Source organism: Sus scrofa, chromosome 6, assembly GCF_000003025.6.
Source record: "Sus scrofa isolate TJ Tabasco breed Duroc chromosome 6, Sscrofa11.1, whole genome shotgun sequence".
Classification (NCBI taxonomy): Eukaryota; Metazoa; Chordata; class Mammalia; order Artiodactyla; family Suidae; genus Sus; species Sus scrofa.
The window spans coordinates 61,540,401-61,557,138 of NC_010448.4; the positions used below are offsets into that span (position 1 = coordinate 61,540,401).

Sequence of the window (16,738 nt, forward strand, 5' to 3'; positions counted from 1 at the left end):
CAGAGGTCACCTCTCTCCTACCTTTCCAGTCAAATATGGAACCTCAGAGTTCCCGCTGTGGCACAATGGGATGGGCAGCATCTTGGGAGTGCTGGGATGCGGGTTCCATCCCCAGCCCAGCCCAGTGGGTTAAGGATCCCGCATGGCTGCATCTGACCTGGGAACTACACATTCTGCAAGGTGGACAAAAAAAAACAAAAAAAACAAAAACAAAACAAAAAACCATGGAACCTCCTACCTCCTGGGAAAGACATGCGTTAGCCAGCCCCGGGCAGGGCACACCCAAGAAATCACTCCGCCATTAATGCCATCGTACCTGCACAAAAGCTTATTCAGCGTTCACGATGGGCCAGGCCCTGAGAAAACAGGAGCGAGCAAAGCTCACACGCTCATGGGCTTCTGGATTCCAGGGTAGAGCTTGCAAAGTGGGCAGTGAAATTGCTTGGGAGGACCACAGGCTTGGCAGAGGCTTTAGGGACTGTGACCCATCGCCCGACTCCGTGGAGTGGAGGCATCGCCCACCCCCGCCAGAGGAAGCTGGGGCTGAGGGGCCCCGGGGAAGGCCTGGGCGCTCCGCAGACCCAACCGGAGACTGGGGTTGGTACCTTGCGTTGTCTCACTTTGGAGATCTTGGCCCTGGTCTTGACCTTCGTCTGAAGTTTCCTCGGGGTCTCCTTTTTTCTGGGTGTAGAGTCTAGATCTTCGATTCTGAAACCAAGTCTAAGTGGGCAGAACAAAGAGACGTCATGAAAACAACCCACGCCATGGTAGCGTCACCGTTGCTTTTCTCATGGGGCAAAGGGGAAGGATAGGTGGTTTCTTTTAGGCCTAATTCCAGAGTCATTAACATAGCATAGGACATCTAGGAACGTCTATCGCATCAAGGTAAAGCTCAAGATTCTTTTTATTTTGTAATTATTTTTTTTCTTGGAGTTCCCATCATGGCTCAGCAGTTAACAAACCTGACTAGGATCCATGAGGATGCAGGTTCAATCCCTGGCCTCGCTCACTGGGTTAAGGACCCCGCATTGCCATGAGCTGTGGTGTAGGTTGCAAATGGGGCTTGGATCCCATGTTGCTATGGCTGTGGTGTAGGCCAGCAGCTGTAGCTCTGATTGGACCCCTAGCCTGGGAACCTCCATGTGCCTCTGGTGCAGCCCTAAAAAGCATATTAATATATAAAATAATAATTTTTTTTTCTTTTTGTCTTCACCCATGGCATGTGGCAGTTCCTAGGCCAGGGATCCAACCTGTGCCATAGCAGTGACCCACGTCCTAGCAGTGACAATGCCAGGTCCTTAATCTGCTGAGCCACCAGGGAACTCCTCAAAAATTCTGAATCTTGTACCTGTTGCCTTTACATACAATCCAGTGACTGCTTTCCTGGCCGGAAAGTCCCCAGGATCCTCTAATTCTGTTAGTCCTTCCCTAAAGTTCTATGCCTGTTTTGCAGCTCTTCCCTCTGCCTAGAATTCTCTTTTCATCTTTTCCTCTCAAAAAAAAAGCCTAGTTTTATTTATTTATTTATTGCTTTTTAGGGCTGCACCTGCAGCATATGGAATTTCCCAGACTAGGGGTCGAATTGGAGCTGCAGCTGCCAGCTTATACCACGGCCTATGCCACAGCCATGGCAACGCCAGACCCTTAACCCACTGAATAAGGCCGGAGATTGAACCCACATCCTCATGGATCCTAGTCGGGTTGTGTTACCACTGACCCACAACGGGAACCCCCCAAAATGCCTATTTTTATTCTAAGACCCAGGATATAGTAATGTCTTCCAGAAAGACCATTTTTCATGCCATGAGACATAATTAATTGCTACCCCTTGCTTGTGCCCATAAACACACTCATACACGCATCCCTTTGTTTCACAGCTACAACTTTTTGTTTTCAGAGGTTCCAAGTAGAATAAGCACAGGTCTGGTTTCCAAAAACCAGACTTTAGAAAAATCACATGGTAACATTCCTGACCTTTCACCTCCTCCCTGAGGGCACCTGCCACCCTACAGATGAATCAGTGCTTGTCGTGGAAGAGCTGCACATATGTAACCCCAGATTATCATTCCTCCTTCCAAACCCAAAATCACATTTTTCATCTGTCCTGCTTCTATCTGTGAGGAGTGCCTGGCTGGAGGAGTCAGAAATTTCCCACTATGTATGAACCTACCAATATCTCGACTTTAAAGAAAAATATATTCAGCTTTTTTGGTTTTGTTTTTGGCAGCATGCAGACGTTCCTGAGCCAGGGACTGAACCTGCGCCACACCAGTGGCCATGCCAGATCCTTAACCTGCGAGGCCACAAGGGAACTCCTATTCAGCTTTGAATTCTGAGCAGCTAAGTCTGTTCAGAGCAGAAGGAATACAACACTGATTTCAACAGAAAAGAAAATGCAGCGAGGGAGTTCTGTGGTGGCCTGGCCGTTAAGGATTTGGTGTTGCCACTGCTGTGGTGTGGGTTCGATCCCTGGCACAGGAACTTCTGCATGCCATGGGCACAGCAAAAAAAAAGAAAGAAAAAGAAGAAAGAAAGAAAGAAAGGAAGGAAGGAAGGAAGGAAGGAAGGAAGGAAGGAAGGAAATGGGGTGAGAGAGTGGGCCAGGGAGGTAGCTGGGGGCAGAACCCCTACCAGAAGGAGAAGAGCTTCTCAACGACCCCGGTGTGGTGATGTGCCTGGCGTGTTGATGAAGAGCTCAAGGCTGGTGTGGCTTCCCTGTCCTAGCCGACAGAACAGTTAAACCCCTGATCACTTGCCTGGATTGTTGACTCTGGAACCCCAGTTTCTTCAGCAAGTTCCTCTCTGCAACTAATCCCAGGATAAGGGTTGTCCACAAATGCCTTGATGAGCGTTTGTAACTGGGAGGGTGAGTAGCTGGTCCGACATCGTCTGTCTCCTCTACCTGGAGCTGGTGCAAGATTGAGCGTAAAGGAACCTGCTGGAGGTCATTTTCCATGTGCAAACCAAGATCACAAACACATCCCACCATTTCCATCTAACTTTAGAACCTGTGGCCTCTCCTTGAGAGGGCTCTGTCCCAGCCTCAAGGAGGAAGGTCAAAGGTTCTAAAAGAGACGAAGTATTTGGCTGAGTTGCTATCCTCTTGTGCAAATAAGGTAAGCTGGCCAAAGTCTCAGGATGACCCTGGACCTTGTGGGGAAGAATTTCCAGGGACCATGTTGAACACTTTGCTACTAGAAGACCCTGAACAGGAGGCCCTAGAGGAAAAAACATTCTTTTCCCGTGCAGTAGTAGTTGGCTCTACGACTCGGGTACCCAAGAGGCTCTGCTGGGGGACAGGACTGGAGCAAGCTATTTATTTACTTTGAATCTTCTCTGATGGGTGAGCTTGGTCTTGGCTTGCGTCTGTGTTCTCCTCAGATCTTTTTGGGAATGGATGCCTAGCTCTTCGATTCTGAAACCACATCTAAAACAAAAGAAAACGAGCGAATTAAACATGTTGGTGTCACCCGCACCCCATGGCTGCCTTTCTTTAAGGGGAGAGATTCCTATGAGCCCTAAGATCAGGGTTATTACTTCTGTCACATTCAACTAAGTCTTAGATCAAGTCTTGGCATTGAGCATCTTCACCCTCTGGTCTCAACATGATTTGCTGTAACAGTTTAAGTTCATTAGTAGAGGCTACACATATTACACAGTCTGCATTGCACCCCAGCTCACTACTCCCTGGTCTCCAGAACTTCGTTCAAAGGGAAAGGTTAACCCTCTCAGCACCCACAATGCCTCTGGAATCAGGATCTTGCCTCCATCTGTGACCACCTAAGATCTACTTGGCTTTACACCCTGGAATAATAAGTCTGTCCTCCAACCACCTCACACCATGCCACACACTTCCTCTTCTCAAGGGGGGTGGGGGTGCCTACACACATGTCTAACCCACTCCTGCAAGCTCCTTCACCCTCAGTACCCACATTTGTGAAGTGAGACTAAGCAACATCCTTGTGAGTTCATTCTGGGTGTCAGGCAAACCCCTTATCACACTGGCACAGAATATGTGCTCAATTAATGGTTCCCCCCTCCCTTTCTACTTTTTTAAGATACAGAAATTATAACTAAGCTGGATTTTTTTTTTTCTCTTCAGGGTAGGGTCGCACCTGCAGCATATGGAGGTTCCCAGGCTAGGAGTCCAGTCAGAGCTACAGCTGCCAGCCTATGCCACGGCCACAGCAAGGCAGAATCTGAGCCACGCCTGTGACCTACACCACAGCTCACGGCAACGCCAGATCCTTAACCCACTGAGGGAGGCCAGGGATGGAACCGGCAACCTCATGGTTCCTAGTCAATAACTTACCTGGATTCTAGACTCTTCAGTGTTGACTTTTAAAGCAAGTTGTCGCCTGGCAGCAGAACTTGGGTAAGGTTTTTGGTTGAAGGCATTGATGAGAATTTTCAACTGCTCCTCTGTGAATTTGGTGCGCCTGCGCCTACAACTTACTTCCATGGTCTCTGTGGGAAGATTAGGAGAGAAGCATTCAACAGGCCATTTTATATATTCCAACTTCATGTCCAAATTTGTCTCTCATTGCCTCTTTTCATTTTGAAGCTACCAGGTCTAGGAAATAACTCTCATACAGTTATAAAGCCCTTAAGCAAGCAAGGGTTATTCTTGAATTTCTTCAGCTGATCTGAATGCCACTACTAGACAGTCAAGGTCCTCTGTTTTCAAAAACATGAGAAATGCAAAACTGACATTTTATTGCACAGTATCAAGAAATCACATCCATTAGATTTGACTCTACTGGGATATTGTCAAGCTTACAGTGGCTGGTCCTTATTTTCCGAAAGTATAATTTTTCTAAGAAAACTTGGTATTTTCCACTTTTGTTCACCTCAAATATTTCCTCACAGGTTAAGTCATGTTAGAATGAACTTGAATATTTTCATCCAAATTTAATTGTTCAAAATGACAATTCTAGAGTATGTATTAGAAGCCAGACCGATATGCACCTAGTATAGGAGCACCCAAATCCATGAAACAATGCTAACAGACATAAAAGGAGAAATTGATGGGAAAACAATAACAGTAGGAGACTTTAACACCCCACTCACATCACTGGATAGATCCTCTAGATAGAAAATCAATAAGGCAACAGAGATCCTAAATGACACAATAGAAAAGTTAGACTTAATTGATATTTTCAAGATGTTGCATCTGAAAAAATATATATATGTGTACATTCTTTTTTTTTTTTTTTGGTCTTTTTGCCTTTTCTTGAGCCACTCCCTCAGCACATGGAGGTTCCCAGGCTAGAGGTCTAATGGGAGCTGTAGCCACCGGCCTACACCAGAGCCACAGCAACGCAGGATCCGAGCCACGCCACAGCTCTTGTGGCAACGCTGGATCCTTAACCCACTGAGCAAAGCCAGGGATCGAACCCAAAACCTCATGGTTCCTAGTCAGATTCGTTAACCACTATGCCACGACAGGAACTCTTGTACATTCTTTTTAAGTGCACATGGAACATTCTCTAGGATTGACCACGTACTGGAGAACAAAACTAACTTCAACCAATTTAAGAATATAGAAATTTTTTCAAGCATCTTCTCTCACCACAATGACATAAAACTAGAAATCAACCATAGGAAAAGAAATGAGAAAGAACTGACTACATGGAGACTAAACAACATGCTACTAAAAAACCAATGGGTCAATGAGGAAATCAAAAAGGAAATTAAAAAAATAGCTTGAGACAAACAATAATGAAAATACCGCCATACAACGTCTATGGGATGCTGCGAACGCAGTTCTGAGTGACAAGTTTGCAAAGCCAGACCCTGTTCTAGGCACTGTGAACAAAACAGGCAAGCGATGCCTGACCTCACAAAGAGTCAGAAGATTTTTTTTTTTTGTCTTTTGTCTTTTTTTTGTTGTTGTTGTTGTTGTTGCTATTTCTTGGGCCGCTCCCGCGGCATATGGAGGTTCCCAGGCTAGGGGTTGAATCAGAGCTGTAGCCACCAGCCTACGCCAGAGCCACAGCAACGCGGGATCCGAGCCGCATCTGCAACCTACACCACAGCTCACGGCAACGCCGGATCGTTAACCCACTGAGCAAGGGCAGGGATCGAACCCGCAACCTCATGGTTCCTAGTCGGATTCGTTAACCACTGCGCCACGACGGGAACTCCAGAAGATTTTTTTTTAAGTGAAGTATCTAGTATGTCAGATGGTAAATATTTCCACAGCAAAAAAAAAAAAAAAAAAAAAAAAAGGAAGAAGGGAAAGCAGAGAACACGTGGGAAAATGCGACTAGAAAAGGGAAAAGTTCATGTTTGCGAAGACATCCTTGAGAAGATGACTTGTTTGGAGACTTTGAAGAGGGGGAGCCAGCCACGTTGACATTCAGGAGAAGAACAGGCAGGAACTAAGGACAGCAAACCACCTATTCAAGACATGGCAAGAAAGCTATGCAGTCTGGAGAAGAGGAAACAAAGCAGAAGCAGATGAATCCTAGACCTCCCAGGTGGGCAGATTGTAGAGGACCTCTTAGGACCATGTGCCATTGACTCAGTGTGGTGGGAAGTCACTGAGGAGTTTCGAGTAGATCAAAGACATTATCTAATAATCTAAGGTCACAGGGCCCCAGGGTTGAGAATAGATGGAATTAGGGGCCAGGGTGGAAGCAGAGAGATCCACAATTAGGAAGAGATTGCTATAATCCAAAGTGGGAACAGTCCAAGAAATGGTCAGAAGCTCCTTAAAATATTTGGATGTTAAAGCCCCCAGAACTTTCCACCTGGTTAGGTTACGGAGAGAAAGACAGAATCAAGGACATTCCCTAGGTCACTGGCATGAGCAACTTGCCTTTCTTGAATAAGGACACTAGTAGGAGGAAGAGTTTGGGTCTGAGAATTGGGAGTTCACTTTGGGATATGCTGAGTTTCAGATGACTGTTCCCGACAAGTAGGCAGCAGGCAGTTAGACAAAGAAAGCTGGAAGTTTAGGAGAAAAGTTCAGTCCGGAGAGAGAACTCTGGGAACTTCTTTGACTCAAAAGACATTCTGGACTCAGGATTTTTTTTTTTTTCTTTGCCACGCCCATGGCATGTGGAACTTGCAGCGACAACACCTGATCCTTTGACTGCTAGGTCACCAAGGAATTCCTGGTCTCAGGACTTTTTGATGCCTTCCCTAGTTTCTTGAAGTGTGTCTCTCCTCTTTCTCTTCTTTCCATCTATTCCTTCCCTACATCTCCCTTCCCAAAACAATTTGTATAGTTTAGTTCTTGAATGTCTGCATCTATCTGAAATTCCCAATGCTCGGGATGCACAGAAAAGAGCATGCTTTCATATCACAGGAACAAATGGTTTTCCCTTACCCTAGCAGTTGTTGAAAAGTTTGCTAACTGGGATTCCCACAACTTTTAACATGCCCACTACGTTTTTCAGCCCAATTTCCCCCCTAACTCAAGGAAACCACGACTGCAGTCTGGTGCTCGAGGAACTTACTATTTGCAGAGTTGTCTTGGGCCATGACAGAAGACAGTTCCGAAGTCTGATTCCACCAGAGGACAAATAAACAGCACTGGGGAGGCCGGCTTTTTATAATCAGCTGGGTGACTCCTCCCACTCATCGAATTATTACTGACTGATGCTAAATATTTACCTTCACTAATTGCATTATTGCTGAGGCACATACACCCACTCTAATCTAGGAAGGATTTGATAAGATTCTTTTTCATCCCTTGATAGAGATTTATCATTTACACCAACCTCTACCCTTGAATAAGAGAATTTTTGAGTACTATTGCATTCACATATCTTTTCCCCAGGGCTTATTGTATACATATGTGTTCTTTCCGAAATCGCTTTTTCCTGCTCTTCATTTGTCTTTTGAAGTGTTGGCCTCTTCTTATTAAAGTAAAAATTAGTGTGAGGATTAGGGTCAGACAAATGAGGCTCTCATTTCCAGGGAGCAATATTTAAGGGGGGGTGTGTGTGCTAAAAATTAATATTGGAATGCAGAACTTTAAAAAAGTTAGTAGCACAAAGCCCTGTTTACCAAAGATAAAAATTGTCAATAAAAACAGGGCCTTATCCTGCACTGGCGGGAGCTGTGCACGGAATAAAAGGGTCTCCCTTCCAAGTTCTCAAGGTCCCAAGGGAAGTTGACAAGTGCTTTTTTTTTTTTTTTTTTTTTTTGACAAGTTCTTTTCATTGTTTATAGCTGTTCCCACAGGATAAGAAGGGACATTTTATTTATTACCCTTATGTGTTTGCAGGGTTCAGTAGGAGCCAAGGTGTCAGCCCAGGACTGTAGGCAGTGGCAGCGCAGGGGTGGTGAAAACATGAAAACACTCGAGAGAGGAAAGCAAGGCCATTAGTGGTTATAGAAAGAAGCTGGGCCCCTCAGAGAGCCCCCCCCACCCCTACCCCAAGCCATCTGGCAAGTGGAGGAAACCACTTACAAAGAGCTTAACTGGGGGAGTTCCCATTGCGGCGCAGCAGAAACGAATCCGACTAGGAACTATGAGATTGCAGGTTCGACCCCTGGCCTCGCTCAGTGAGTTAAGGATCTGGCGTTGCTGTGGCTGTGGCGTAGGTTGGCAGCTACAGCTCCGATGAGACCCCTAGCCTGGGAACCTCCCTCTGCCACAGGTGTGGCCCTAAAAAGCAAAAAAAAAAAAAAAAGGCTAACTGATCTTCTTGAGAGCTGTAAGCTGAGAACTGCTTCTTTGTCCCCATTTTGAAAACTGTTGTTGAAGTAGAGCTGATTTACAAGCTGTGATCATCTCTGCCGCACAGCAGGGTGATTCAGTTACACACACACACATCCTTTCTTTTTCCGATTCTTTTCCCGCGTAGATGATCACAGAATATTGATGGGGTGGAGTTCCCCGTGCTGTACAGCAGGTCCCCATTTGGCCGTCACTCAATACACCACCGCAAGCATGTGCCCATCTCAAATCCCCAGTTCGCCCCTCCCCCACCCCACCCGTCTTCTTCAGTGACCAGAGGTTTGTTTACAAAGTCTATGAGTCTGTTTCAGTTCTGCAATAAGTTCATTTGTATCTTTTTTTTTAGATTCCACATGTAAGTGATATCATATGACTTTTTCCCTGTCTAACTTCACTTAGTATAATAATCTCTAGGTCCCATCCATGTTGCTGTAAATGGCATTGTTTTATTCCTTTTTATGGCTGAGTAATATTCCATTGTATATACATATTCGGCACATCTTTTTTTTTTTTTTTTTTTTTTTTTGTCTTTTTGCCACTCCGGCGGCATATGGAGGTTCCCAGGCTAGGGGTCCAATCGGAGCTGTAGCCACCTGCTTACACCAGTGCCACAGCAACTCGGGATCCGAGCCGAGTCTGCAACCTACACCACAGCTCACGGCAACGCCGGATCGTTAACCCACTGAGCAAGGGCAGGGATCGAACCCGCAACCTCATGGTTCCTAGTCGGATTCGTTAACCACTGCGCCACGACGGGAACTCCATCTTTTTTTTTTTTTTTAACCACATCTTTATACAGCATACATATGGGTCTTGTTTCTGTATCCATTCAGCCAATGTCTTTGAGTTGGAGCATTTAGTCCATTTATATTTAAGGTAATTATTATTATTATTATTTGCCTTTTCTAGGGCCACTTCCCACGGCATGTGGAGGTTCCCAGGCTAGGAGTCTAATCAGAGCTGTAGACCCCCGCCTACACCAGAGCCACAGCAACTCGGGATCCGAGCCGAGTCTGCAACCTACACCACAGCTCACGGCAATGCCGGATCCTTAACCCACTGAGCAAGGCCAGGGATCGAACCTGCAACCTCATGGTTCCTAGTCGGATTCGATAACCACTGCGCCACGACAGAAACTCCTCCTTTTCTCTAAAGTGAGGCACTGGCTGGGAAGAATGGGATGGGAACATGTGCAAAGACATGATGAAAATACAAACATTGAAGAGTTCCCACTGTGGCTCAGTGGGTTAAGAAGCCAACTAGTATCCATGAGGATGAAGGCTCGATCCCTGGCCTCACTTGGAGGGTTAAAGATCCGGTGTTGAAGTGAGCTGCGGTGTAGGTTGCAGAGGCAGTTCGGGCCTGGTGTTGCTGTGGCTGTGGCATAAGCTGGCAGCTGTAGCTCTGATTCCACCCCTAACCTTGTAACTGCCATAGGCTCCAGATGCAGCAGTAAAAAGAAAAAGAAAGAAAGAAAAATAAAATGGGAAGGAGTCTGATCAGTGTTCTTTGCACTTGGTAAAGTTCTCTTCTCCCCGAGTGAAAGCCTGAATGGCAATGGCTGCTCTGCCCTGAAGTGGTATCATTTCTGCCTCTGGGGTAGTTTACACTGCAGGGTCTGAGGAGTAGCAATTGCCTTCCCTGAAGCAGTTGCTAAGCAAGACAATGCTGACTGCCAGCCTACTCCGCAGCCATAGCAGTGTGGGACCCGAGCTGTGCCTGCGACCTACACCACAGCTCCCGGCAATGCCAGATCCCTAACCCACTGAGCAAGGCCAGGAATCGAACCTGCGTCCTCATGGATCCTAGTCAGGTTCATTACCCGCTGTGGCTCCAAGACAATGCTGATTCTACTCAGGACTGCCCCTTCCACTAACCTTCTTTGTTCGTTTTTTTCCTCTTTTTAGGGCCTCACCTGCATATAGAAGTTCCCAGTCTAGGAGTTAAATCTGAGCTGCAGCTGCTGATCTACACCACAGCCACAGCAAGGCGGGATCCTTAAGCCACCGAGCAAGGACAGGGATCAAACCTGCCTCATGGATACTAGCTGGGTTCTTAACTGGCTGAGCCACGAGGGGAACTCCCCTTCTTTGCTCTTGACCTATAACTAGACTCTCGTCCCAGCAAGCCCCTGTGGACAAAGAATATCATCTGCCATTTCAGTAAACAAAGGATGTTGTGGCCATAAAGCCGTCAGCCACTGAGGCCACTGTAGGGTGCACCCTGAGAGGATTCAGGATGGAGAAAAACAGGATACTGGCCCCAAATAGTTAAGATGCATCCTTATCAAAAGAATAACTTCAATAAGCCCAGCTGCTTGTATTTTCCCAGACATGGAAAAACACTAAATTCATTAGCTCGAGGTGTCTGGCGTTCTTTAGTTAGTGGTGATCTTCTGAGGTTCAACTACCTGTTTAAAAAAAAAAATACTCCTACACTTCCTGGCTCATCTGTTACCTCTTTGGAACAGTCCCTCAGAGCTATCTTTTTTTTTCTTAGTCTTTTTGCTGTTTCTTGGGCCGCTCCTGTGGCACATGGAGGTTCCCAGGCTAGGGGTCCAATCGGAGCTGTAGCCGCCGGCCTACACCAGAGCCACAGCAACGCAGCATCTGAGCTGTGTCTGCGACCTACACCACAGCTCACGGCAACGCCGGATCCTTAACCCACTGAGCAAGGGCAGGGACCGAACCCGCAACCTCATGGTTCCTGGTCGGATTCGTTAACCACTGCGCCATGACGGGAACTCCCCTCAGAGCTATCTTAGACGGTGTATCCTGGGCCTAAGTTCTTAATAAATCTGCGGAATAGAACGTAATTCTCAAATTTTTTTCTTGTGCTTTTTTTTTTTTTCGGTTAACATTTTTGGCTACCAACAAAGGGATGCAGAGCAGACCTCTCTCCTAGTTCTGAGATGGAACTCCGGGTGTTGGATGATAAGTCTAAGTTTTACTGAGTGCTGTAAAACTCCTCTCTGGAGGAGTGGCTTATCCTTGAAATTTAGTGTCCAAAAAAGATAACTGGTTTATTTTCAAGTGAAAGACTGGGAAGGTTTTTGCTCAATGCAGACCCTGAGCAGATTATCCTCAGTTGAAAGGCTAGATTTAAATGTTTCAAAGAGGAGTTCCTGCTGTGGTGCAACAGCATTGGTGGTGTCTTGGGAATACTGGGATGCAGGATCAATCCCCGCTCCTGGCACAGTGGATGAAGGATCCGGCCCTGCCACAGCTGCAGCTTAGGTTGAAACAGCAGCTCAGATCTGATCTCTGGCCTGGGAACTCCACATGGCTTGGGGCTGCCAAAAATGAAAAAAGAAAAGAATCTGAAGAAGTGTATATCTATAAATCTGAATCACTTTACTGTACATCTCAAACTAATACTTGGAGTTTCCGTCGGTGCAGCGGAAGTGAATCCGACTAAGAACCATGAGGTTGTGGGTTCGATCCCTGGCCTCACCCAAGGGGTTAAGGATCCAGTGTTGCCATGAGCTGTGGTGTAGGTTGCAAATGCGGCTCGGGTCCCGCATTGCTGTGGCTCTGGTCTAGGCCAGCGGCTACAGCTCTGATTCGACACCTAGCCTGGGAACCTCCATATGCCACGAGTGCGGCCCCAGAAAAGACAAAAAGACCAAAAAATAAAATCAATTATGGAGTTCCCACCGTGATACAGTGGGTTAAGAATCTGACTACAGTGACTTGGGTTACTGTGGAATTTCGATTTTGATCCCCAGCCTGGCACCATAGGTTAAAGGACCTAGCATTGCTGCAGCTGCAGCGTAGGTCACAGCTGTGGCTCAGATTCAGTTCCTGGCCCAGGAACTTCCATATGCAGCTGGTGCAGCCATAAAAAAAAAAAAAAAAAAAATCGGAGTTCCCGTCGTGGCGCAGTGGTTAACGAATCCGACTAGGAACCATGAGGTTGCGGGTTCGATCCCTGCCCTTGCTCAGTGGGTTAACGATCCGGCGTTGCCGTGAGCTGTGGTGTAGGTTGCAGACGCGGCTCGGATCCCGAGTTGCTGTGGCTCTGTGTAGGCCGGTGGCTACAGCTCTGATTCAACCCCTGGCCTGGGAACCTCCATATGCTGCGGGAGTGGCCCAAGAAATGGCAACAACAACAACAAAAGACAAAAAAAAAAAAAAATCAATTGCTTTGTGCCTCGTTCTAAGCCATACATTTATGATGACTTTCCCAGGCTAGGGTTCCAATCAGATGCATACACCAGCAGCAACAGCTCCGATTGGAACCCTAGCCTGGGAACCTTCAAGTCCTGCGGGAGCAGCTCCAGAAAAGGCAAAAAGACAAAAAAATAAAAATAAAAATAAAAGTTATCATAAATGTATGGCTTAGAACGAGGCACACCAATTATTTCACATTTTTAGTGGAAATTGGTCATGGCTTAACGGAATTGTCTTCTTTAAGAGATTACAAGGCTGCGCTCAAGTTGCCAGTAAGGACTGAAGTCTCAACAGAGACTTGACTGAGGAACAAGACACTTAAAGGGAGTTCCCTGGTGGCCTAGTGATTAAGGATTCAACATTAACACTGCTGTGGCCGGGGTTCAATCCCTGGCCCAGGATTTTCTGCATGCTGTGGGTGTGGCCCAAAAAAAGACACTTCGAAATTCATTCATTATTTCTAGAGTTTGTTTTCTTTTCTTTCTTTTTGTTTGTTTGTTTGTTTGTTTGTTTGTTTTTTTAGAGCTGAACCCACAGCATATGAAGGTTCCCAGGCTAGGGGTCAAATCAGAGCTGTAGCTGCCAGCCTACACCACAGTCACAGCAGCACAGGATCCGGACCACATCTGCAACCTACACCACAGCTCACGGCAACACCCAGATTGAGGTCAGGGATCGAACCTGCATCCTCATGGATGCTAGTCAGATTTGTTTCTGCTGAGCCACGACAGGAATTCCTAGAATTTATTTTCTTGTCGTTGTAGGACTGAAGACTTTAGTTTCTTGTTGTCTGTTGGTGAAAGTCACTCTCAGCTCCTAGAAACTGCCTGCAGTTTGGTATGTGAGCCTGCCGACAAGGCTGCTTGCTTCATTAGGCCTGCAGGAGAGAGAATCCAGCAAGATAGGCCTTCCCCATACACAGAATCATGTACATTCCATCACGTTGGGCATATTCCGTGCGTCTAGAAGCAAGTTATAGGTCTTTGCCCACAATCAAGGAGGGAGGCCACACGCCTTCAAAAACAAGAATCAGGGATTACGAGGCCCACACTGGTCATCCTAGAGTCATTTTGCCACACATTTCAAGAGGCTCACCTAGGCTGTTGCAAGAACAGATTGTAATAGAGCGAGGAGGTAGAAAAAATGTCCACCTCGCCTCACTCTGTCATGCCTCACCACACACACACACACACACACACACACACACACACACACGCACACATACACACACACACACATATGTATGTAAATTATTTCAAAATTACAAAAAATTTTCAACAATAGCACAAAGAAACTTTGTACACCCTTAATATAGATGTATCAACTAACATTGTCATAGCTGCTTAATCATTCTGCTTCTCTCCCTCCCATTATCCATAAATTTATATTTTTCAGGACAATTTGAGAGCTTCACTGTTCTTGTCTCTTTCTTCCTAAATATTTGTTTGTATTCTGTGAAAACAAAGACATTGTCTTACACAACCAGAGGGCAATTTCCAATATCAGGAACTTTAACATTAGATCAATAGATACATATGGCTATTGATTATATATTGCATTCATCACCTGTAATCCATTATGAGAATGGGGCAATGCCAGATTTAATCTGGTCAGGCAGAAGCAAGTCTTTTCTACCTTCTCCATTTGGAGATCAAGTATGGTATTAGGTGATGTTTATGGGTGCCAAGGTGACAAGGGATGGAATGTAATGGCTTGTTTTGTATGTAAACTGGGCTAGGCTATGATACCCAGTTATGGATCAAACAGTAAACTAATTGCCATGAAGGTATTTTGTAGATGTGCTTAACGTCTACAATGAGTTGATTTTAAGAAAAGGGTGTTATTTTAATGAAGTGGATGGGCCTTATCCAATTAGTTGAGAGATCTTTTTTTTAGGGCCCACACCCTCCTAGCATATAGAGGTTCCTAGGCTAAGGGTCAAATCCAAGCTCTAGCCACTGGTCTACACCACAGCCACCACAATGCAGGATCCAAGCCATGTCCGAGACCTACACCACAGCTTGCAGCAACTGGATCCTTAACCCACTGAGCAGGGCCATGGATTGAACCTGCCTCCACATGGATGCTAGTCAGATTCATTTCCACTGAGCCAGGATGGGAACTCCAGTTGAGAGAACTTAAGAGAAAAAATAAGGTTTCCCTGGGAGTTCCTGTCACGGTGCAGTGGTTAACGAATCTGACTAGGAACCATGAGGTTTTGAGTTCAATTCCTGGCCTCACTCAGTGGCTTAAGGATCTGGCATTGCTGTGAGCTGTGGTGTACATTTCAGACGTGGCTCAGATCTCTAGTTGCTGTGACTGTGGTGTAGGCCGACAGCTACAGCTCCAATTCGACCCCTAGCCTGGGAACCTCCATATGCCACAGGAAGCGGTCCTAGAAAAGGCAAAAAGACAAAAAAAAAAAAAAAAAAAAAAAAAAGGTTTCCCTGAGGAAAAAAATCAGCCTCAAGACTGCAGCATTAGTTCTGGCTGCAGAGTTTTCAGGCTGCCCTCTACCATATGGATTTTGGACTTGCCAGGCTCCACAACAGTATGAACCAATTCCCTGAAGTAAATCTCTTACATATATATAACAGACACACACATAAATATTTATAAAATATGTACATAATACTAGTTCTCTGCAAAACTCTGACTCATACACTCTTCATTCCTTGTCACTATACTTCTCTATCATCTTAAAAAACTAAATCCCTTAAGGGTATTTTCTGCAGTCTCTGATTCCATTACTCAATCTGTATGCACCTGAAAATCATGAAAAATGTATTTTATTCTTTTAGATCCACAGTTATGAAAAAAATCATCAGTGGTGACTTCTAAGATTGCTTAATATGCCTCTGGGTGAACATTAGAAGTCCAAATGTAAGTTTATTGGTTCCTTCTCATCAACCATTTAATAAGATCAGATTGGTCCAAGAAAAAGAACAGCATGCTCTGTTCATTTTCTTCTGCAACCTATCTCATCATACTTGAAATAACAGTGTAAGCTAACAACTCTCAAGTTTATATATCTGGGCTCAAACTCTCTCTGTGTTCAGTCCTAGGTTGAAATGCCTAAATTACACACACTTTGAGGTCTTATAAACATTTCAGGGAGTTCCCATTGGGCTCAGCAGTAGTGAACCCAACTAGCATCCATGAGGTTGCAGGTTCAATCCCTGGCCTTGCTCAGGGGTTAAGGATCTGGCGTTGCTGTGAGCTGTGGTGTAGGTCACAGACGTGTCTAGATCCAGCATTGCTATGGCTGCACTGTAGGCTTACAGCTGTAGCTCCAATGTGACCCCTAATCTCAGAACTTCCATGTGCCACAGGTGTGGCCCTACACAAAAAGAAAAAAAAATTGACCCATGCTTAAAACTGGAGGAGTTTTGTTTTTGTTTTTGTTTTGCTTTTGCTTTTCTGGGCCACACCTGTGGCACATGGAAGTTCCCATGCTAGAGATCGAATCTAGCTGTAGCTGCCAGCCTACACCATAGCCACAGCAACACGGGATCCAAGCCATTTCTTCAGCCTATACCACAGCTCATGGCAATACTGGATCATTAACCCACCGAGTGAGGCCAGTGATCAAACCCACATCCTCATGGATACTAGTCAGATTTGTTCCCACTGCACCACAATGGGAACTCCCAAAACTGGAGTCTTGATTTTTCCCTCCAAGTCTCCTTCACATGTAGCTTCCCCAACCCAGGGTATGGCAAATCCATTCTTTATGTAATCTAGGCCAACTACATAGGAAGAAGGCTCTTGGCAGAAGAAGGCTCTTGGCCAAAGAAGGCCCAGTAGATTGTGGTAGACAAGTGCGTAATGTACCAAGATGGGACTTCCAGTGTCCTGGTCAGGATTTTTA

General features: G+C 45.7%; 1 protein-coding gene across 1 annotated transcript; it reads right to left on the reverse strand.

Annotated features, from left to right (window-relative positions):
* Positions 472-7,491, reverse strand: DUXA (double homeobox A). The gene is made up of 5 exons (XM_021097581.1): positions 7,467-7,491; positions 4,313-4,467; positions 3,325-3,427; positions 2,757-2,902; positions 472-720 (listed from the first exon to the last, which is right to left on the reverse strand). The coding sequence occupies exons 1-5, from the start codon at positions 7,489-7,491 to the stop codon at positions 472-474; spliced, it is 678 nt and encodes a 225-aa protein (XP_020953240.1).